This window comes from Saccostrea cucullata, unplaced genomic scaffold (genome assembly GCF_032062105.1).
Source record: "Saccostrea cucullata isolate Sc308-1 unplaced genomic scaffold, CSIRO_AGI_Scuc_v1 ctg264, whole genome shotgun sequence".
Taxonomy (NCBI): Eukaryota; Metazoa; Mollusca; class Bivalvia; order Ostreida; family Ostreidae; genus Saccostrea; species Saccostrea cuccullata.
In genome coordinates this window covers 85,121-103,999 of record NW_026932935.1, presented here as the reverse complement: position 1 = coordinate 103,999, position 18,879 = coordinate 85,121, and the positions used below count along the sequence as shown (strand labels likewise).

General features: G+C 33.2%; 1 protein-coding gene and 1 long non-coding RNA gene across 5 annotated transcripts in view; one reads left to right on the top strand and one right to left on the bottom strand.

Moving 5' to 3' along the window:
* Positions 1-18,879, top strand: part of LOC134236580 (uncharacterized) — a 177,822-nt gene that overhangs the window by 145,862 nt on the left and 13,081 nt on the right. The window lies entirely within an intron of this gene.
* On the bottom strand, positions 4,989-18,150 carry LOC134236575 (uncharacterized). The gene is made up of 5 exons (XM_062718752.1): positions 17,887-18,150; positions 13,340-13,575; positions 12,817-12,966; positions 12,431-12,605; positions 4,989-6,049 (listed from the first exon to the last, which is right to left on the bottom strand). The coding sequence occupies exons 1-5, from the start codon at positions 17,990-17,992 to the stop codon at positions 5,832-5,834; spliced, it is 885 nt and encodes a 294-aa protein (XP_062574736.1). The 5' UTR covers positions 17,993-18,150; the 3' UTR covers positions 4,989-5,831.

Sequence of the window (18,879 nt, the reverse complement as noted above, 5' to 3'; positions counted from 1 at the left end):
TAATTAGGTCATTTTCAGAGCGATTTCGGAGTGGGTGCTAATAAACCAATTAGCATAACTGGTTTCCGGTTAGACGCTTTGAAGTTAACTTTCAATTGGCATTGTCGTCATCGTTCTCATCCAGAGATTTCAAAATCCGTTCCGCGAATCACTGCATGGTGAAAATACAATTTAAGTTGTTATTTGTAATCGTAATTTACCGTGACATCTAAGGGCAGAAATTTGTCGGTGCAAGCCGTCGGTACAGTGATACGTCTTGTATTCACAAGAGAGATAAATCCTTATAATTTTAAATGACGGAGTTATCCTTTTTTTGTTTTAACTAGAAAAAAAACCGAAATACAACTTGTTGTCAACGAAATTACGTCCCAACGAACCAGGACATTTTTGGCTACCCACGAACATTGACCTCCACGAATAAAAATGATTCCACAGTATTTTGTCCTTTACATGGTATTCAGGGCCATTGAGCAGGGAGGAATCTTTTTCGTGCCAGCATCTACTGTAACCCGGGGCTTCGGTTTATACGGTCTCATCCAAAGGGCTGCTCTCCACGTCCCACAGTGAGATTCAAATTCGAACGTAAAGAGCAACTCCTAGACGCTCTAACCACTGCGCCAAAACGGTAAATTATTGACAAAAAGGTTGACGAAACAAGGATGTCAGCAGTCCCGTTTAAAGTAATCACTTTGTATGTTATATGGTCGATATAATGACAATGTCAGGAAATAGAATATAACATTGAGTCTAACGCTTTTTGACATTTTTCATACCAATTGTTAGTCCGTTATTTACACAATAAATTGACGATTGATTTTTCCATTATTTCCTGATCACCGAAATGAGAACTCGGCGGATGTGACCGGTCGCCAGGGGATGTTCACTTCTCCATGGCACCTGATCCCACTTCTGATGTTTTAGAGGCTGGTGTTGCTCTCCTCCTATTTTGTCGATCAGAATCTCAATCAGAAACTCAAGCATCTGTTTGATGTCAACTTCAGAGTACTTGTGTGTACAATCAGAATGTTTTTGCAAATGACCAATGACAGGGTAAGTATATTTACGAGTTCGATGTTTTTTTAAAGCAGCTGTCAATGCTATCAAAAAGCCTTGACTTTAATTTATCGTGCGGAGTTGTTGTGTATAAAGTTGAAAAGTCATAAATTTTTAGGCTATTTGGTAAAAAGCTAGTGATTTCAAATTGTCCAAAAACTTCTTGGAATTTTTTTGGTATCAAAATCTGATTTGCCGGTGGAGAGCTACAAATTTTGTCCTTTACTCGGCACTTAGGGCTATTGAGCAGGGAGAGATCTTTTTCTAACCACTGCGCCACGCGGGCGACTACGAATCCGTAAATAGGGCATATAACACAGCTGCCCGGAAGTTTTATAGGTAAATCCAGTAAATGCTATATTCTCTTGGCGGAACTGCGGCCTTTGAATATATTTCTTTTCCTGCGTTTATTAAGTACTACAGAACAGCAAATTGTATTAAACTCTTAAACAATCAAAAACTCAAATTTTTCTAATGAATTGAAATTAATTTCTAGCAACACAAGTTTTAAAATATATGAAGAAAATATGATTTTGTATTTTTTTAAAGATATTTTTATTTTATTGCATCCATATTTTTTATAGTAAATACACAATACTTTCATTTTTCATTGAGAGGATTTCAATTAATGTTTAGACTTTTAGTACTGTTTCCCACACATGTTTAAATTTATTTGTAGTTGTAAAGTGATTCGTCAAAAATTGTCCTCATAAAAGTTTTCGCTGTTCAAGCATGAGTAGCATTCGCCGATCAATAACAAAGAGGGGAAAACAACATGTGCATAAGGTTCCACAGCATACGATGACTTTTACTGCATCCTAGCAGCATTCTCCTGAGGATAAAAAATCTAACCATATTGATTGTGTACATTGCTCTTCCTATGAGCCACTGCCAGAAACTGTTTGGGCACCCTTGTCTCACTTACAAACACACTGCAGGGTCGAGTTCCTCAGTACACAGAGGAGGGTGAAAAACCTGAAACACAGCCTGAATTATACTGGAGATCATGTATATTTTTTATGCACACCAAATGCATCTATTCCAATATTTCCAAAATTTCATTACTATACATCTGAAGGAATGCTTATCTGAAACTTGTCTTTTTTTAAATTTCTTAATTATATTTGAAAGAAGGACAGAAAAAATAGCATTATTTTTAATGTTTTAGCAATACTTTGTTTAGTTTGATATATAATGATATATTGTATTTGCAAAATTGTTGATGTGATATATATTTTCAGACTATTTCGATATATATAAAGATATAAAAAATGATAAAATTTCAAAACTAAATGTAGGAATTTTTTCTTTGCCAAATAATAGATGACAGCTTAATATACCATATCTAAAAAAATAAGTTAATTCTGATGGTTAATTTTTGGTTTATTTGTTGACCCCCCAGCCTCCTTAAAGAAATAGTGTCTTGTGGGTATAAAAAAATAAGCACCTTCCGGGAAAAATGACAGCAACAATCATATTTCATGTATTTAACGATATGAAAACTTAATCAATAGAAATTCTAAGAAATATACCTAATCATGCATCTTTGATAATGTCTATTTTTGTACATAAGGTAAATAAATGAATTCAAGATGTGTTTGTTTTTAAAAAAAAAAGTACCGGGGGTAAATTCTCCTTTCACTTACTGTAAAATCACTAATATTCGTGTGGATTTAATTTTCATTCTTTTCGAGATATGGAGAGACATACGAATTTATGACCACCAAGAAATGGAAAATTTCATATGCATTGCTACTAAACATTGTCCAACACGAAATCAAATCCCCACCAAACTAGATTTTTTTCTTCAAACCTCGAAAATTTGACCCCACAAAAATATGTGATTTTACACTATTATATAGTGAAATAGCATAATTCTAAATATGTTTGTGAAACTTCTTTGAATAATGCTCTTTCCTGAATTTACTTTCTTTGGTATTAATATAGATTTAAGAAATATTAGAATGTTTTAGAACATATACATAAAGTGTTTTTCCTTATTTTCAACAATATAAATTTCTATGTAAATGAAATGAGATATTCTCAAATTTCCAAACGCTAGGGACACTGAATTTGACAAAAGTGTTTATAATTTCCTTCTTACTTTCAGTTAATTTATAAGAGGGCACTATGGAATGGATAAGAAGATTGCTCTGGAAAAGTGAATATTTCTTTTGATCTAATATTCAAAGATTGCAAAATGAAGTGTTTACATACTTCATACAATTTGATTGAGTATGATTGACATTACCTCTACCTCATTTATCATTAACAATTTTGTCAAATCATAGCTGGGCATAAATAAAGAAATATTTACACCCGCTGAATATTTTCTCCTTTATTTCTTAAGAAAACCCATTGCGTTAATCACTGCATGAACTACAGTCGGCATGTCGCCTGCACAGATTTCTTGATCAGTAGCTGTTCCATCAATGAAGACGTTCGCATCATTATTACAAAAATTAATCTTTTTAATATTCTACTTTAAATGATTATTTAAACAGATATAAATATACAATAAAATGTCTTTCTTTATTTGTTATAAGTGGAGTTAACGGTCGCAGCTATTGCAGAAAAAATTTACATAACCCGCTTACAGCTGCTTCCGTTAATTCCAGTCATAACAAACAAAGAAAGCATTTTATTACTTAAATACACTCCTTCTATTCAAAACACTGAATTTGAATAACTATATATCAGACCTCAGACCAAGGTAGAATTCTTTTACATGTACAAATCAAACGTCGCCCAAGGATACAAAATTTAAGATGAATTAATACTGACAAGATGATAGATATGAAGCTATTTCGCAACTTCATTATATGTTGTTGTTTTGAATGTCTTACGTATTGCTGAGTTATCATTGGTTTAATTCAGTTCATAACATTTCTTTAGATCACAAGTAAAGTGTTTTTTTTAATCGTAGATAGGGCTTAATGAGAATATTTGCGACACATATAGAAAACTAGAATATTCCAAGAAATGCATGTGTAGCCTACTTTAAATCGTAGATTAAAGATAAAATAAGTTTAAACGAGGTCAGTTATAAATTTCCAACTTAATAGCATTATATAACTAATGTATTTGCTTGGAAAAAGGACATATAAGAAGAGAAGATATAATACTAGTACCGGTATTTGATATATATTGAACGATAATTATTATTTTTATCAATATATTGAACGATATTGCATTGATCTTTATCAATTTAATCATTTGAAAAAAAGAAGAAATGAACATAGATCTAAGTGATGGGGGTTTTCGTCTGTTACACTTTAGGGCACCTACCTGTTATCTACAACTTCTCTTATACCTCTGAATGAAATTTAGACTTTCGCAGAATCTTGGTTACATGGTGCCACTGTGCACCTTTTATTTTACTTTTTGCTCCTACACATATTTTGGGTTTCAAGCTCACCGATATATATCATATGGGCATAAGAAGGGAAATAACCATTGTTAATTGACAATACCTCATCGATATATGGAAATATCGAGTTGAAGGCCACAGTAAGTGGTTTCATCTTTTCACGTATATGCTCTTGAACAAAGTCTGCTTACCTTCATTTGCCTGTTTTGTCAGTTGGGACTAAACACAGTGGTCGTGATAACTATGTATTTCATTCACTTATGAATTATTGTACACAGAAGGATAGATGGTTCTTATATTTTCCCTCAATCGTTTAATGAGATATTTTAACATACATCTGATACAATTATTTCATTCTGACAAAGTTACATCTGATACAATTATTCCATTCTGACAAAGTTACATGGTGTCATTGTGCACCTTTTATTTTACTTTTTGCTCTGACACATATTTTGGATTTCAAGCTCACCGATATACATGTATATCATATGGGCATAAGAAGGGAAATAACCATTGTTAATTAAATTACTAAATAGACATTAACAACTCAAATTCTTTTACAAAAATGCTTTATATATGTATAGTATACATGTAGTAAGTTTATTAAATATGCTTAAATGTAAATCAAAAACAAAACATGCATAAATATTATTTTAAATAGACTGTTGTCATTTATAATTATCAATGATATGTATACTGAGTCTAGACAAAATACTAAATAGAGTCTAGAAAAATTTCATCATCATATAAAAGAGTCCTATGGGCTAAAGCTCCGACCTGAGTAACAATATTAACCATGCTTGTTCTTCATCAGATTATTCTTTTTTTAAATAAGTTTATCTAAAACTTTGATTACCAATTGCACTCTCTTTACCCACGAGTCCTGAACAGTATTCGAGCTCATGATCAAATTCCATTAAACATTACTAAAACGGAGAATTGCAAACATGGAACTCAAAATCATCAGAGGACGGATCAGGTGCCATGGAGGAGTGAGCATCCCCAGTCGACCGGACATGTATATTCCCGCCGTTTACTCCTTTTCGTGATCGGAAAATAACGGGAAAAATCCATGTACAACTCGGTGTAAATAATAGCCTATCCTAATAATCAGTATGAAAGGTCAATCAGCATTTGACTTAATGATAAATTGTTTTGATGAAAAGGTTATTTTATCGACCAAAGAATCAATCAAATGATGCGTTTTAACCAAAATTGAATTATTATTTACCGTTTAGATTATTATATACTGATTAGAGCATTCATAGGATGAATCTTTACAATGGAGTCAACTGAATGGTGCCTGGAGGGTCTAGAAAGGTCAATATATGACAGAACTATTCCATTCTGTCACCTTTAGGTAGACTTTAGGCAACCAGTCAGATGACAGGGTTTAATCTTGTGATTCCTAATGCTTTTTAGTTGTGACATCATCATAAGATGGAGGCTCGTTCATGCCAGATGAATTGGGTGCACCAGGAGGAAGAAATTGTTGCCCTGATGGATATCCATAAGTTCCTGCGATAACAGGTGCGCTTGGTTGCGGGTAGCTCTGAACCGGAGGGGATGTCTGAGGAGGCTGACTGTATCCTTGTTGACCTTGACCCTGACCCCATGGCTGAAAAACTAAAATCATAAAGCACATTATATTTTTTGGGGGAGGAAATTTTAGCATGTCTTTAATTTCAGCTAATAAAACGAATAGCGAAACCTAATATACGAGGGTTGTTTCGAAAAGTCGAAGACAGGATTACAGTTTAGTTTTTTTTTTTTTTTTTTTTTTTTTTGGCTTAATTTTTCTGATTTTGTCAAAGTAAAAAGCAACATTTTATGATCATGCATTTCAAATTTCATGATAATATCACATTTTGTAAGAAAATGATGTAAAATACTAGAAAACTGACCAGTCAGCAAGGGCCCCGCTGTGGGGTAGAAATATAAGGGTGCAGCTCATTGAATGAGACTTTTACTTGATTACTTTTAAAAATATATGAAGATTATAAGTTACAACTGTTACAATATTTTCAAAATTTCAAGATAATTCCTGAATGTCCCAAAACCTGTAAAAAGTAACCTTGTATTTACATAAACAGGGAAAACCTCATGTCTTATAAAAAAAACTTAATTAAATGTGAATTTTAAAAGATTTAAGCAGGCGTTTTATAAAATGCAAGCTTTCAGTGAATGCAAATATCACCCAGGGTTGACCTCAACTTCAAAACAAACATCAGTTACAGACAAAAGTGTTCATTAATCTTCATGTGACAGATAAAGATAAGCCTCTAAATTTTCTGCAGCAAGCACGATAATTAATCCCAGGGGATTAATTGTACTGCCCTCTCATCCTTTTCTTCTAAATTTACAATAAGAACTTTTTTCAGCTCTGACAGAATAGGGTTACTATGTGATTACCTATTAAAATTAAGAGCATAAAGGCAGCCAAAAAAAAAAAAAAAAATGAAATATTGTTAATAAGAAAGAATATCTTAACATATATCTTGATTTTAGAATTCAATAAAATTATCATATTTCATTGTGTACAGTATTTAACCAAAATAAAGTATGAATATTATTTTAAATTCATATTTCAGAGAATGTGCACATCATCCAAAATTGACCTTAACTTAAAAACAAAGTTCATTTGCAGACAGAGGCTACTGGTACAGTAATTAATCTGAATGTGACAGATAAAGATAATGCTTTGGATTTTATTCAGGAGGAAAGCTAATTAATCCCAAGGGACTCATAGCAGCATTCACTTTACAATAGGAACATCTTTAGCAGTTATCTCTCTTTGCCCATTCATTATGCAAAGTTAAGGAATCTACCCCACCACCCCAGCTCCAAACCAGAAGATGTAGAGAGACAAACGTAGCATCAAAATATGTATTTCTGCCTACTGAACTACCATACCAAATTTGAACTTGATTGGACAACCATAAAAAAAGTTATTAGCAAAAAACAGAAAATTTGTGGACGGAAGAGTGACAGACGGACAGACAGACAGACAGACAGACAGACGGACAGACAGAGTGATTACTATAGGGCACCCGCAAATCCTTGCGGGGCCCTAATAATAAAGAAAGCATGTAAGTGTACTTTGGGGCACGAAATCAAGAATGAAAATTTGACATGTTATTAAAATCTTAATTATGATTTTATTGATTTAAGATAGAGTTTGATGTTTTTTACAGTACCAAAGAAATAAATGCAAATGTGAAAGTAACCAGAGGTCTCTGATGAGACTGTAGCTCTTTTAGTCTGTACGTATAATATAAGAAAAATAGCACTTGGATTTAAAACTTTGCAGAACGCAGCAATAAATAGAATTATGAACCTTAGTGTAGTCTACTCGTGTGCCAATTTAAAACTGAAATCAATTCAAAACTGTAGGAGGAGTAGGGATTTAAAAGTATTTCTAAGAAATTTCTATTTATAGTAACCACTGTAATACTGTTCTTCATTGAAATAAACAACGGATGCACTAAATGATGTACATAAGTGTTGTCTACTTGTACACCAAGTTATAATGAAATCAAACCAAGATTGTTGGAGGTGAAGCATTTTTAAAGGTTCAAGGACACTAGCTGCAATAATGTAGCCCTCTCCGGTTTTTTTAATCTGATGTTTTCTGGAGAGTGCCACAATTCCAAAGCATCTCCGTAATGGTGCAAATATTTTTTTTTAAATAGGGGTAACTGCAGGCATTTATAGTCGAATCTATAAGTTCCTATAGGGTATGAACGTTTATTAGGGTCTTCATAATTCCAGTATGGCAAATATTGCACAAGGAATTCCTTCCTCAAGGACTAAATACCGATTAAGAAAAGTCTTGTGAACACTGGTGAACAGGTGAAGGACCCGATCAAGCCGCGGAATATCCAAACCGACAATTGCTGTTCGAGTATCATGTAATCGTGAAAAAAAAAACAAATAAATATTGAAACTATAGGAATTCGTTTTATTTAGTCGAAATACGATCATTATTGTTGATATCAAGTAAATATTACCTGTAAAATACGATAGAAAATGTGCAATTACTTTATTTACATATACTTCTGGTATCTGTAAAAGTAGAACCTCGATGATCGGAACTGAAAATTTCGGATTTTATTTACTTTCTATCTCTCGAACCCCTCGATCTCTCGAACTTTTCTTGCGGTCCCTTGAACTTCGAGAGATCGAGAGTCACCTGTATGATATTTTCAATATGTAAACAAAAGCAATGCACGAGCCTTGTTTACATTATAAAGAACTCTAAGTTCTCTATCTCATATGTTATTAAACAAATGATGTTCATTTTTTTGCTGATCATTAGGCAATACCTAAAAAATCAGTTGAAACTGTGTCCATGTCCCTTAAAATGCGAAAAACTTGTAAAATAACTCTGCGTGTTTCGCAGTGGTTCTACTCAGCAGCCATGACAGTTAACGCATGACGTAAAAAGGCTTTCGCTTTAAATTTAGAACAACTTAATAAAGCAAATGTCGGTGTTTATAAATGATTGTGCTGAATTGTATCACACAAACATCGATAAATAAAACATTTTAAATGTTATTTTTACGCAAGCAGCGATATTTATGCTTAAAATAAAGGGATTCCTACAAGATCCGCTCCTATAGAACCTAAATTCTCATTGGCTGTCCCAAAATACAATCTATCAAGGTCAGTAAACATGGCGGATAAATTCGAGTTGTGATGTTGACATATACGAAATATAACCGAAATATGGATCGTTCTGTATATTTTTGGATTGATTTACGTCTTCGATGACTACTGTTTTTGGGGTCAAGGTAAGAAATGTTAATAAAATAGCGATTTACTGACAATTTTCAGCCGAAATCCGTGCGGGAGCGAATCGCTCCCGCTGCTGCGCCATTACGGAGATCCTTAGGAGTTGAAGCCCCCCCCCCCCCCTCCACAAAAAAAGGAGAGGGCTACATTATTGCAGCTACATGGACATAGATTTGAAGTTAATATTTTCTGTATAATATTAGGACTTATATATTTTAATAGCATTTCTCACAAAAATATATTAAAAATCATTTTTCATTTGAAAGGTATTAAAACTTTAATTTTTTAGACGGGTTTCATTGACACATCCTTGCTTTCACAAATTTTAACTTTATTTTTAATACTTAGGAAAAGTGGCAGTCTTGTTGTGTATAAATGAAAAATATTAATACAAGAGGCCCATGGGCCACATCGCTCACCTGAGAAGCTTTGACCATTCTGTTCTTTACCAGATTTCCCCCTTGTTATACATAATGCATCCCCACCCTACCCCACTGATCATAATTTAGACATTTTGAAATCTACACTACCCCATGATCCTTCCATGGGCACATATATTTCAGCTTTTTGGCCCAGTGGTTCCTGAGAAGAAGATTTTCAAAGATTTTTCCTATATATTTCTATGTAAAACTTTGATTCCCTATAATGGCCCCGCCCTTCCCCCGGGGGTCATGATTCCTACAATTTAGAATTTACTCTACCCCAGAATGCTTCCATATAAGCTTCACTTTTTCTGGCCCCATGGTTCTTAAGAAGAAGATTTTCAAAGATTTTTCCTATATATTTCTATATGAAAATTTGATTCCCCATTGTGGCCCCGCCCTTCTCCCGGGGGTCATTATTTAAACAATTTAGAATCTACATTATACCAGGATGCTTCCACATAAGTTTCAGCTTTTCTGGCCCAGTGGTTCTTGAGAAGAAGATTTTCAAAGATTTTTCCTATATATTTCTATATAAAACTTTGATTCCCCATTGTGGCCCCGCCCTTCCCCCGGGGGTCATGATGTGAACAATTTAGAATCTACACTTTACCAGGATGCTTCCACATAAGTTTCAGCTTTTCTGGCCCAGTGGTTCTTGAGAAGAAGATTTTCAAAGATTTTTCCTATATATTTCTATATAAAAATTTGATTCCCCATTGTGGCCCCGCCCTTCCCCCGGGGGTCATGGTTACAACAATTAAGAATTTAAAAAAACACAAAAACCTTCAACATACTCTAAACTTTTTCTGGACCAGTGGTTCTTGAGAAGAAAATTTTTTAATGACCCAACCCTATTTTTGTCTTTTCTTGATTATCTCCCCTTGCGAGGGGATATGTCCCTTCATTTTAATAATTTAAATTCCCCTTCACCCAAGGATGCTTTGTACCAAGTTTGGTCAAAATTGGCCCAGTGGTTCTTGAGAAGAAGTCGAAAATGTGAAAAGTTTACAGACGGACAGACAGACGGACAGACAGACAGACAGACGGACGGACGACGGACAAAATGTGATCAGAAAAGCTCACTTGAGCCTTCGGCTCAGGTGAGCTAAAAACTATAATCCAGAAAATTCAGAGTAGAAATGTTCGAAAGCAAAACATACACACAGTATATTACCAGTACGTGCAGTTGTGGTGAGCAGGCTTTGACAATTGAACGCTCCTGGTGAATCGTAAACATCAACAATAACAGAGCTCGTGCCCTGTTTACAAAAACTGTATATACGTTTCACGGGTGTGATCAGTTTGTTAAACTCTGTACACAACACTTAGCGCGGAATGACGATACTAGTGAAGACGTTTTGCTTTCTAACATTTCTACTTGGAATATAATTATTTTTCTGGATTAAATTTTTGATATTTTTTATTAATAAACAACAAGATTGCCACTTTTCCTAAGTATTAAGAATAAAATTAAAATTTGTGAGAGTGCATGGATGTGTCAATCAAACCCATCCAAAGATATGAACTTTCAATAACTTTAAGATGAAATAAAATTTTTGAATATATTTTTGTGTGAAATGCTCTTATGTGAAATGTAAGTCGTGATATTTTACAGAAAATGTTAATTTTAAATCTGTGTCCATGCACCTTTACGGGAATTTCTGAGAATTTTCCAATTTTTAGTAATGGCAAGATCATTTTTTAGTAATGGCAACATCATTTATCGAAATCAAAAACAGATGCACTAAACTATGTATCTTAGTGCAGTCTACTTGTGTGCCAAGTAATATTGAAATCAGACCAAAACTGGAAGAGTTGCGTTTTTTATTGAATTACACAGAAATTCCTATTTATACTAACCATGGCAACATCGTTCATCAAAATCAAAAATCGACGCAATTTTGTTTCGTAGCGTAATCTACTTGTGTAACAAATTATACTGAAATCAGACCAAAACTGTAGGAGGACTTGTGAATCTCAGAGAATTCTAATTAGAGTTACAATGGCAACTATGTTCATCGAATAAAAATTGGATGCACTAGATTATGAATCTAAGTGTAGTCTACTTGTGACCAAAGTAATATTGAAATCAGACCAAAACTGTCGGAGGAGAAGCATTTTAAAAGATAATTTCGAATTTCTTTTCTTGTAACTCGGCAACATCGTTCATCGAAATGAAAAATTGATAAACTAATTTATGTATCTTAGTGTAGTCTATTTGTGTGCCGAGTTATTTTGAAATCAGACCAAAACTGTAAGAGGAGTAGCATTTTAAGGGAATTTTCACAGAAATTTCTATTTTAAGCAACCATGACAACACCGTTCATCAAAATCAAAAATCAATTTATATTGAAATCAGACCAAAACTGTAGGAGGAGTTGCGTTTTAAAAAAAAATTACAGACAGACAGACGGACGGATGGACGGAAGCGGACACCTTAACATTGCATAAGTTCTTCTGGTATCTAACCAGTAGAGCTAAAAAGTGAATTATTCCGGATTTTGTTCGTGCGCCGACTGGCCATAGGGCATTTTGTGCATCTATTCTTAATACTGTAAACCAACTTTTATTCACGACTTTATTTCGCGATTTACCAGCGATAAACTAGTTTGCGACGATTTATTTTCGCGATCAAGCCTTTTTGGATCTGTTGTTAATAGACACATACACTTGAAGCACCGGTACGCGGCGAGAAATATTCGCGATGACGAGGCTCTCGCGAACTTCGCAAAAATTTATCGCACGCGAATGAAAGTTGGTTTACAGCATTGAATAATAAGTATATCACCTGGTTGGTATAAGGTTACTCCGGGTTGTTGATTTCCGTTGAAAATAGCCGCTGCCCCTCTTCGATTTTGCAGCTCACGTGCTTGTCTCATACGTATACAGCATACTAAAGTCGTAATGAAAGCTATCAGGCCTATAATAAGGACAGGGGCTATCATATAAGTCGCCGAAAATTCTGTTTAAAAAAAAGAAAACATGACAATTTATAAAAGTATGTCAGATTTGTATCATTTGACAACATAACAGTAAAACTAAATATCGGTTGGAGATTATATATATTTTTAAACTTTATTTCATACATGAGGAACAAGAAAAAGATGTATACGAGTTATAATTCATTTGTATTAAATACACTTTAGATATAGGTAAGAGTTTGCAAAACTTTCCAGAGACGTCGGCCGGTTTTTCACTCCCGCTATATACAGTGTATACAACTTCTGTGTTTTTCTGGGTTTCATCCGCTTCTATCCGAATGTATAGTAACTCATATGTACAGAATACTGGTATTTTGTCTGGCGAATCCCAACAATCATAAGTCTGGAAAAAATACACATAACTTAAAATAAAATTATCTACTGTATACAAGGAAATCCGACCCATCTGTTTTATTTTCACCCTACTCACCGCTGAGCAACTTTAAAATACTAGTAGAGCAAATTCACAGAACACAGTATAAAACTATTGAAAAGAATTGTGAATGGGCAAATTAGCTTAAACTGTCAGATGAAAAAAATGTTTGCAAGCGAGAAAGAACAAAAACAAGGGGAAATTCACACTTTATACTGTGGATCTTTACTCGAGAAATTCGGACAGATAAAGCAAATATCAACAGTTTTAAGAAATAAAAATTATAAACTATATATTCATACATGCACCAGCCCTAGTCCCCTAAAATAAGAGTAGTGCTTACTCTAGCTGGGGTTCCTCTGTTGCTGCCTGCCCTGTATACAAATTTTTGAGAACATTTAAGATTGAATTTTTCTACTCTGACACACGACTCTCTGCTCACTTTATCCACATTGTCCCAACCACTAAATGACATGTCACGGCAAATGGTGCTACTTTCCTCGCCAGTATGAATGACCTTAAAACTCTCTCTTACTGTAGGATTAAACGGCCCAAAACATCTATCATCCTCAAAAGTCACTATAAAATATAAAGCAAAAGATTAAATAACATACAATGATTAAGCTTATAAGTCTGTTGGAACGATATATGTCGGGAGAGGAGCAAACATGGGCTACTAAAATCACTAGAGTTGGAATCAGGAGCCACTGAGGACCGAGCATCTCCTGTTGTCCGGTTACATCGTCGAGGATTCCTATCATGATCGAGGATACGGAAAGAATTGCAAACAATTCTTGTGTTAATAGTGGCCCAACAATTTGAAAGAAAGTCAGTTTGCATTCGACGTAAAGATAGACTGTATTTGCTGAGTGAAAAATCGTCTAAATAGACAATATAACAACACACTTGAAACATAATTTACCGCTTAATATCACAATTATATTAAAGTTTGAATATGATTTAAATGAAAATCATAACTAAACGTGAATAATTCGTACTGAGGCTGATAGATACTAAAGTCAGCTCACTCTGAAAGTAAAGTTTTTCATACTGTTTGGCCATATTATTTACACACTGAATTGTCGAAGGATTTTCCAGTTATTTCCCTATCACGACAAGGAGCACACGGTGGTTGTAATGGATCAGCAGAGGATGATCACTCCTCCATAGCACCTGATCCAACCTCTGATGTTTTGGAGGTCCGTGATTGCTCTAATCAAAATTTATATTTACTATTGTTTGAAGACTGTTTTAGCTTGAATATATACTGTTTGTAATCTCCGTATGTTTCATACTAGCTTAAACATAGCTATAGTTGTTGCAAATAAAAGAAGTATACATAAACTGTATATATAATGGGTATTAATTTTGTTCCTTGATTAGCTGACCAGGGGGCCCGTTTTACAAAAGAAAACGACTGAGAAGTTAGTTCTGCTTAACATTAAGCTGGGTTTTTTTTTTTAAATATCTAAGTCGTAAGTTGTTTTGTAATACTGGCCACTGATTTTGTAAATAAATGAACCAGATTTTGTTTTAAAATGAGGAAAACGCTGTTGCATTCAATTTGAAATTCAGATAATTATATCGACGATATTTTTTTTTCAATTTTCAAGTTATTTTGATTTAGTTGTATGCTTGATATACCTGTGAACTTGAAATAAAAGAGAGACAGTACAGATTCTACCACATTTGTTTTTATATTTGGACGTTTTAATGAATTTAGGCAAAAGAGGAAAATTAACAATGGTAAGTTAAGAAGGAAATTTCAGGATAAAACGCTTTGTAATTTAGCGAGCGCAGCGAGCATCGCGTAACTGCGAGCTCTAACGACAACGCTTAGGCGAAGAGAAAATTCGAACTACTGCACATTCATTCCATAGAATTTTTTCCGCAGTAATTTTGACCCACAATTAATGCATCGCTTCGTACACAAACGGTAAAGCCACGTTCTCGCCAGAATAAGAAAAATAAACTTGCCTTGATTTCATGAATTTATCTGTATTTGGCAGAAAAATAGTCATAACTGATTGTAATCAGCCCTGTTTAGGCTTCTGTTTGGTAAAGCAACAATTCAAACGACGTCATGTGACGTCAGAGTCTTATGCGCATCGAATGTCACGTGCGGTTTGACGAGTCCGGTCTAAATGAAAACTGGATAAGTATCTGCGCTCGCCTTAACGGTTTCAACATATTAATGCATGCGTTGAACGCCTCTTTTTATAGTTAAGATACATAACACAAACAAATTATCGATTTACATAATTATATTTTTTGACTGAGTTTGAATGGAAATGACATAAAAAAAAACAATCCCTTAAAGGGACACAGACACAGTTACAACTGCTTTTTTGAAAACCAATTTTAATCATGTTAATGTTTACAATTCCTAATTACAAATGAATTAAGGCAATTCAAATGATCAGCAAAAATTTAAACATCATTTGTTGATTTATAAAGGAGATACAGAACATAAAATTCTTCATAATGATAACAAGGCTCATGTCTTGTTTTTTGTTTATACTAGTATATTGAAAATATACATTTAATATTTAACAAAATGAGATTTGGCAAATCACTAGAATCTGTCTAATCATATTTAGATTAACTTCTTTATTGAAAACAAATCTTCTTTGAACGAACATATATTAGTTTATTCTATGATTGAATAATTTCCATCTCTCTGATTGGCTGAGATACAACTATGTTAGAAAAATACTACGTTGTGTTGACCTGCACGTGACGTTCCAGGTAAATACAAGGATTTATTTCCTCTACATTGATCTAAAAATAGATCGGGAAATTCCAAATTGATACAAATTGTTTTGGAAAGCTATTTAAGGACTATAACTTTTTTTTTTTCATGTGAACAAAACATAAGCGAATATTTATTTTTGGGTGAGGGTGGTAAGAGGGATGCAGGGACCCCCTCCAACACTTTAACTGAACAACAATTTTTACTTTTTGACTGTCAGTTTTCCCTGATAATACTCCTTCCTTTCAAATCTATCCTATAAAAAAGACTGACATTATTATTATTTTTTTCATGGCAACTAAAATTGATAAAAAAAAACATTTCAAATTGATACGACATGTAAGGTTTATTTGATATTTTAATTCTGCTTCTCTCTTGTCTTGTATTTGAATTGGCTAGGACTTAATTAAATGCAAACAAGTAATGAGCTGTATCATTGAATCAGTGAATCATATAATAAAATGATTATTGCTGTGTTTTTTTGGTCAATACAATATTTAGCCATCTTCGAAATACAATATTCACCTCGCCCTTCGGGCTCGGTGAATATTGTACTCCTCAGATGGCTAAATCATTGTATTGACCTCAAAAAACAGCAATAATTGTATAATATTTAACAAATGTTAACAAACATAGACACGGGTCTTGTTTACATAACAAAGGACTGGAGTTATAAATCTGACTTGTCTCGATAACTGACATTCAAATTTTTGATAATCATTAAAAATACCTTAGTTAAGTATTTATAAATATACAAAAATGGAAAAGTAAATTAATTCTTTTTAGCTGAAACTGCCCTTTAAATACATGTATAAAAAGTGTCGTACAATGACGTTCATGTAAGTTTTCTTAAATTAGTGCTTAGAAAAGCGATTTCGAAACTTTAAAAAATGCCTGTGCTATTTATCTTTCAATCACTGCAGAGTAAGTGTTACATTAAAAAAATTATTCAAGAAATTTAAAAGAACAAGGTGATGAATCTCATTTTAAAGTTATTAATTAGACTATTCAACTTTTTACAGTTCAGATTTTCTGATATGCAGAAGTTTTTCATAATCCATATTAATGTATCAAAGAAATATTAATGTAATTTTATTCAATACATGTATTCATTTAAAATGATAACCAAAAAAAAAAAAAAAAAAAATAGAGAGAGAGAGAGAAAAACGTATTTTTTCTTAAAATTACAAATCACATTATCTAACACTGAAGATGATAAAAACAAGATGCCTGATCTATCAATATTTACACCCACTGCATATTATTTCATTTACTTCTTATGAAAACCATTGTCGTTAATCACTCGATCCATAAGTGATATTAAGCAAGCCACCTGCAGAAATATCTTGAACCTTTCACAGCTTTTTCATACAGATGTACAGTCTCTGGCCATAAGTGAGTCATAATTTTATTTTTCCACTTTTATAGTGCCACATTTTAATTGAAGAAAGCATTTTTCTTAAATACGATTGCAGTGTTATTTGTTACTTATTTTTATGACTAAGAGACCATAACATACAAAATTCTTTGCAGTTTCTTAGCATTTTTTTCCAAATGATTTTAATTTATCTGTAGGCCCTGCATTACAGTGATATCACAAGTCAAATACAAAATAAAAATGTTAAGACTTTAATATATAGAGAAATCATTGTAATTTGAGTTTAGAAATGTTTTGTCTTGACAATTTTATAATTTATTCCATGGACCTATATGCTAACTGGAGTGATCATGTCGTTGGTCGTCTAAGGACGACCGAGTGAGTGAGTGAGTGATATGCTAACTATATAAAGGTCCCTGCATGCTTTTTCAATAAAATATTTAGAGTAAATTTAAAATGGAATTATGACTCACTTATGACCATATAGGCATATACTATTAGCTTATGCGGCTTATAGTGTATTTTTTTCTGTAACAGTCGCGACGTTAATTAATGGCAAAACTACATGTGACATTTTGATTTTTATTGTTTAGCCTAAATATATCTAAAGAGTTATCGTTACTGAGCAAGATCTTTTCTTCATGCGAATTTCCTCGCCTCTTCAATCTTTTCGTGAACCTAAAAACCCCGTCAGGTATAAGTGAAAGTTAAGCTAAAATATTTTTAGATATTGCAGAGCTCATCTTTTACATCTACTTACATGTACGTGTTGCACAAGATCTCAAATCCGGGAGAAAAACAATTACAGAAATCACTGGCAGGTAAATTTTCATGATTATTATATATATTGTTTTTCTAATGATCATAAATGTTTTCAAACCGAAAAATGTACTTCAGTGAAAATCCAGAAAAATTATATCAAAAATATATATATATATTAATTCGGGCTAAGTTATTTTTATCATCGCATCCTCGCACTTTAGCTTCCGACCTTGATGTAAACAAACAGAGTTACCGTTCTTGAGCTTTTTATATACCTGGGGTTATTTAGCGGTCACGCAAGTCTGGTGTGAGACCATCGATGCGACAAATGTGTAGGCAAATTATTCGAGTATGGTGTGTTCCCGTTTAGCACACATCGAAGCTAGGATTTACCTTGGTTTACCTGTATTTTACCTATAAATCATGATCAGGAAAAATAAAATATTAATTTAGTGTATAAGAATATTTATTGCAAAAAGTGAATTTAAGGGGGCCGACTATAGTTTTATTGTGTGAAAACTACAATAGCGAAACTCTTAATTTTTAAACCATATATAAGTTACATTAACTTCAGTGTACATGCAAAGTTTGGGGGAAATCTGGTATTTTTGAGGGACCGTCTCAAAATACAGGTACATTTACTATAGGATTATATAGGAAAATGCCAATTTTTAGCACTTTAAAGCAAAGTATACAAATACTACAATAGACATTTTAATCAAACTATAATATTTGATGAGTAATTCTATATTATACAATATATGTAAGAAACACAAAATCCTACCGTCTTGTTACCAGAGGGGGCATCTCAAAATGCAAAAAATTAGCAAATTTTACTATTTTTATAGAGTATTACAAAATATGACGTACACAATGGATTCGCATGAAAACATAACAAAAATATTGGAGATATTCTCAAATTTCTTTGTTTTAAATTTCAAGAGTGTATGTTCATTACTTTTTCTTTAATAATATTTTTATTACCCCTTTC

What these genes read in the sequence shown, in the direction of transcription:
- LOC134236575 (XM_062718752.1), bottom strand. Translation starts at nt 17,992, where the DNA reads ATGATCATTAGAAAAACAATATATATAATAATCATGAAAATTTACCTG. An exon ending in ACAGAGGAACCCCAGCTAGA is followed by an intron (nt 12,967 to 13,339) that starts GTAAGCACTACT and finishes TATTTTTTCCAG; the next exon opens with ACTTATGATTGTTGGGATTC. An exon ending in AGTAACCTTATACCAACCAG is followed by an intron (nt 6,050 to 12,430) that starts GTGATATACTTA and finishes TTATGATTTTAG; the next exon opens with TTTTTCAGCCATGGGGTCAG.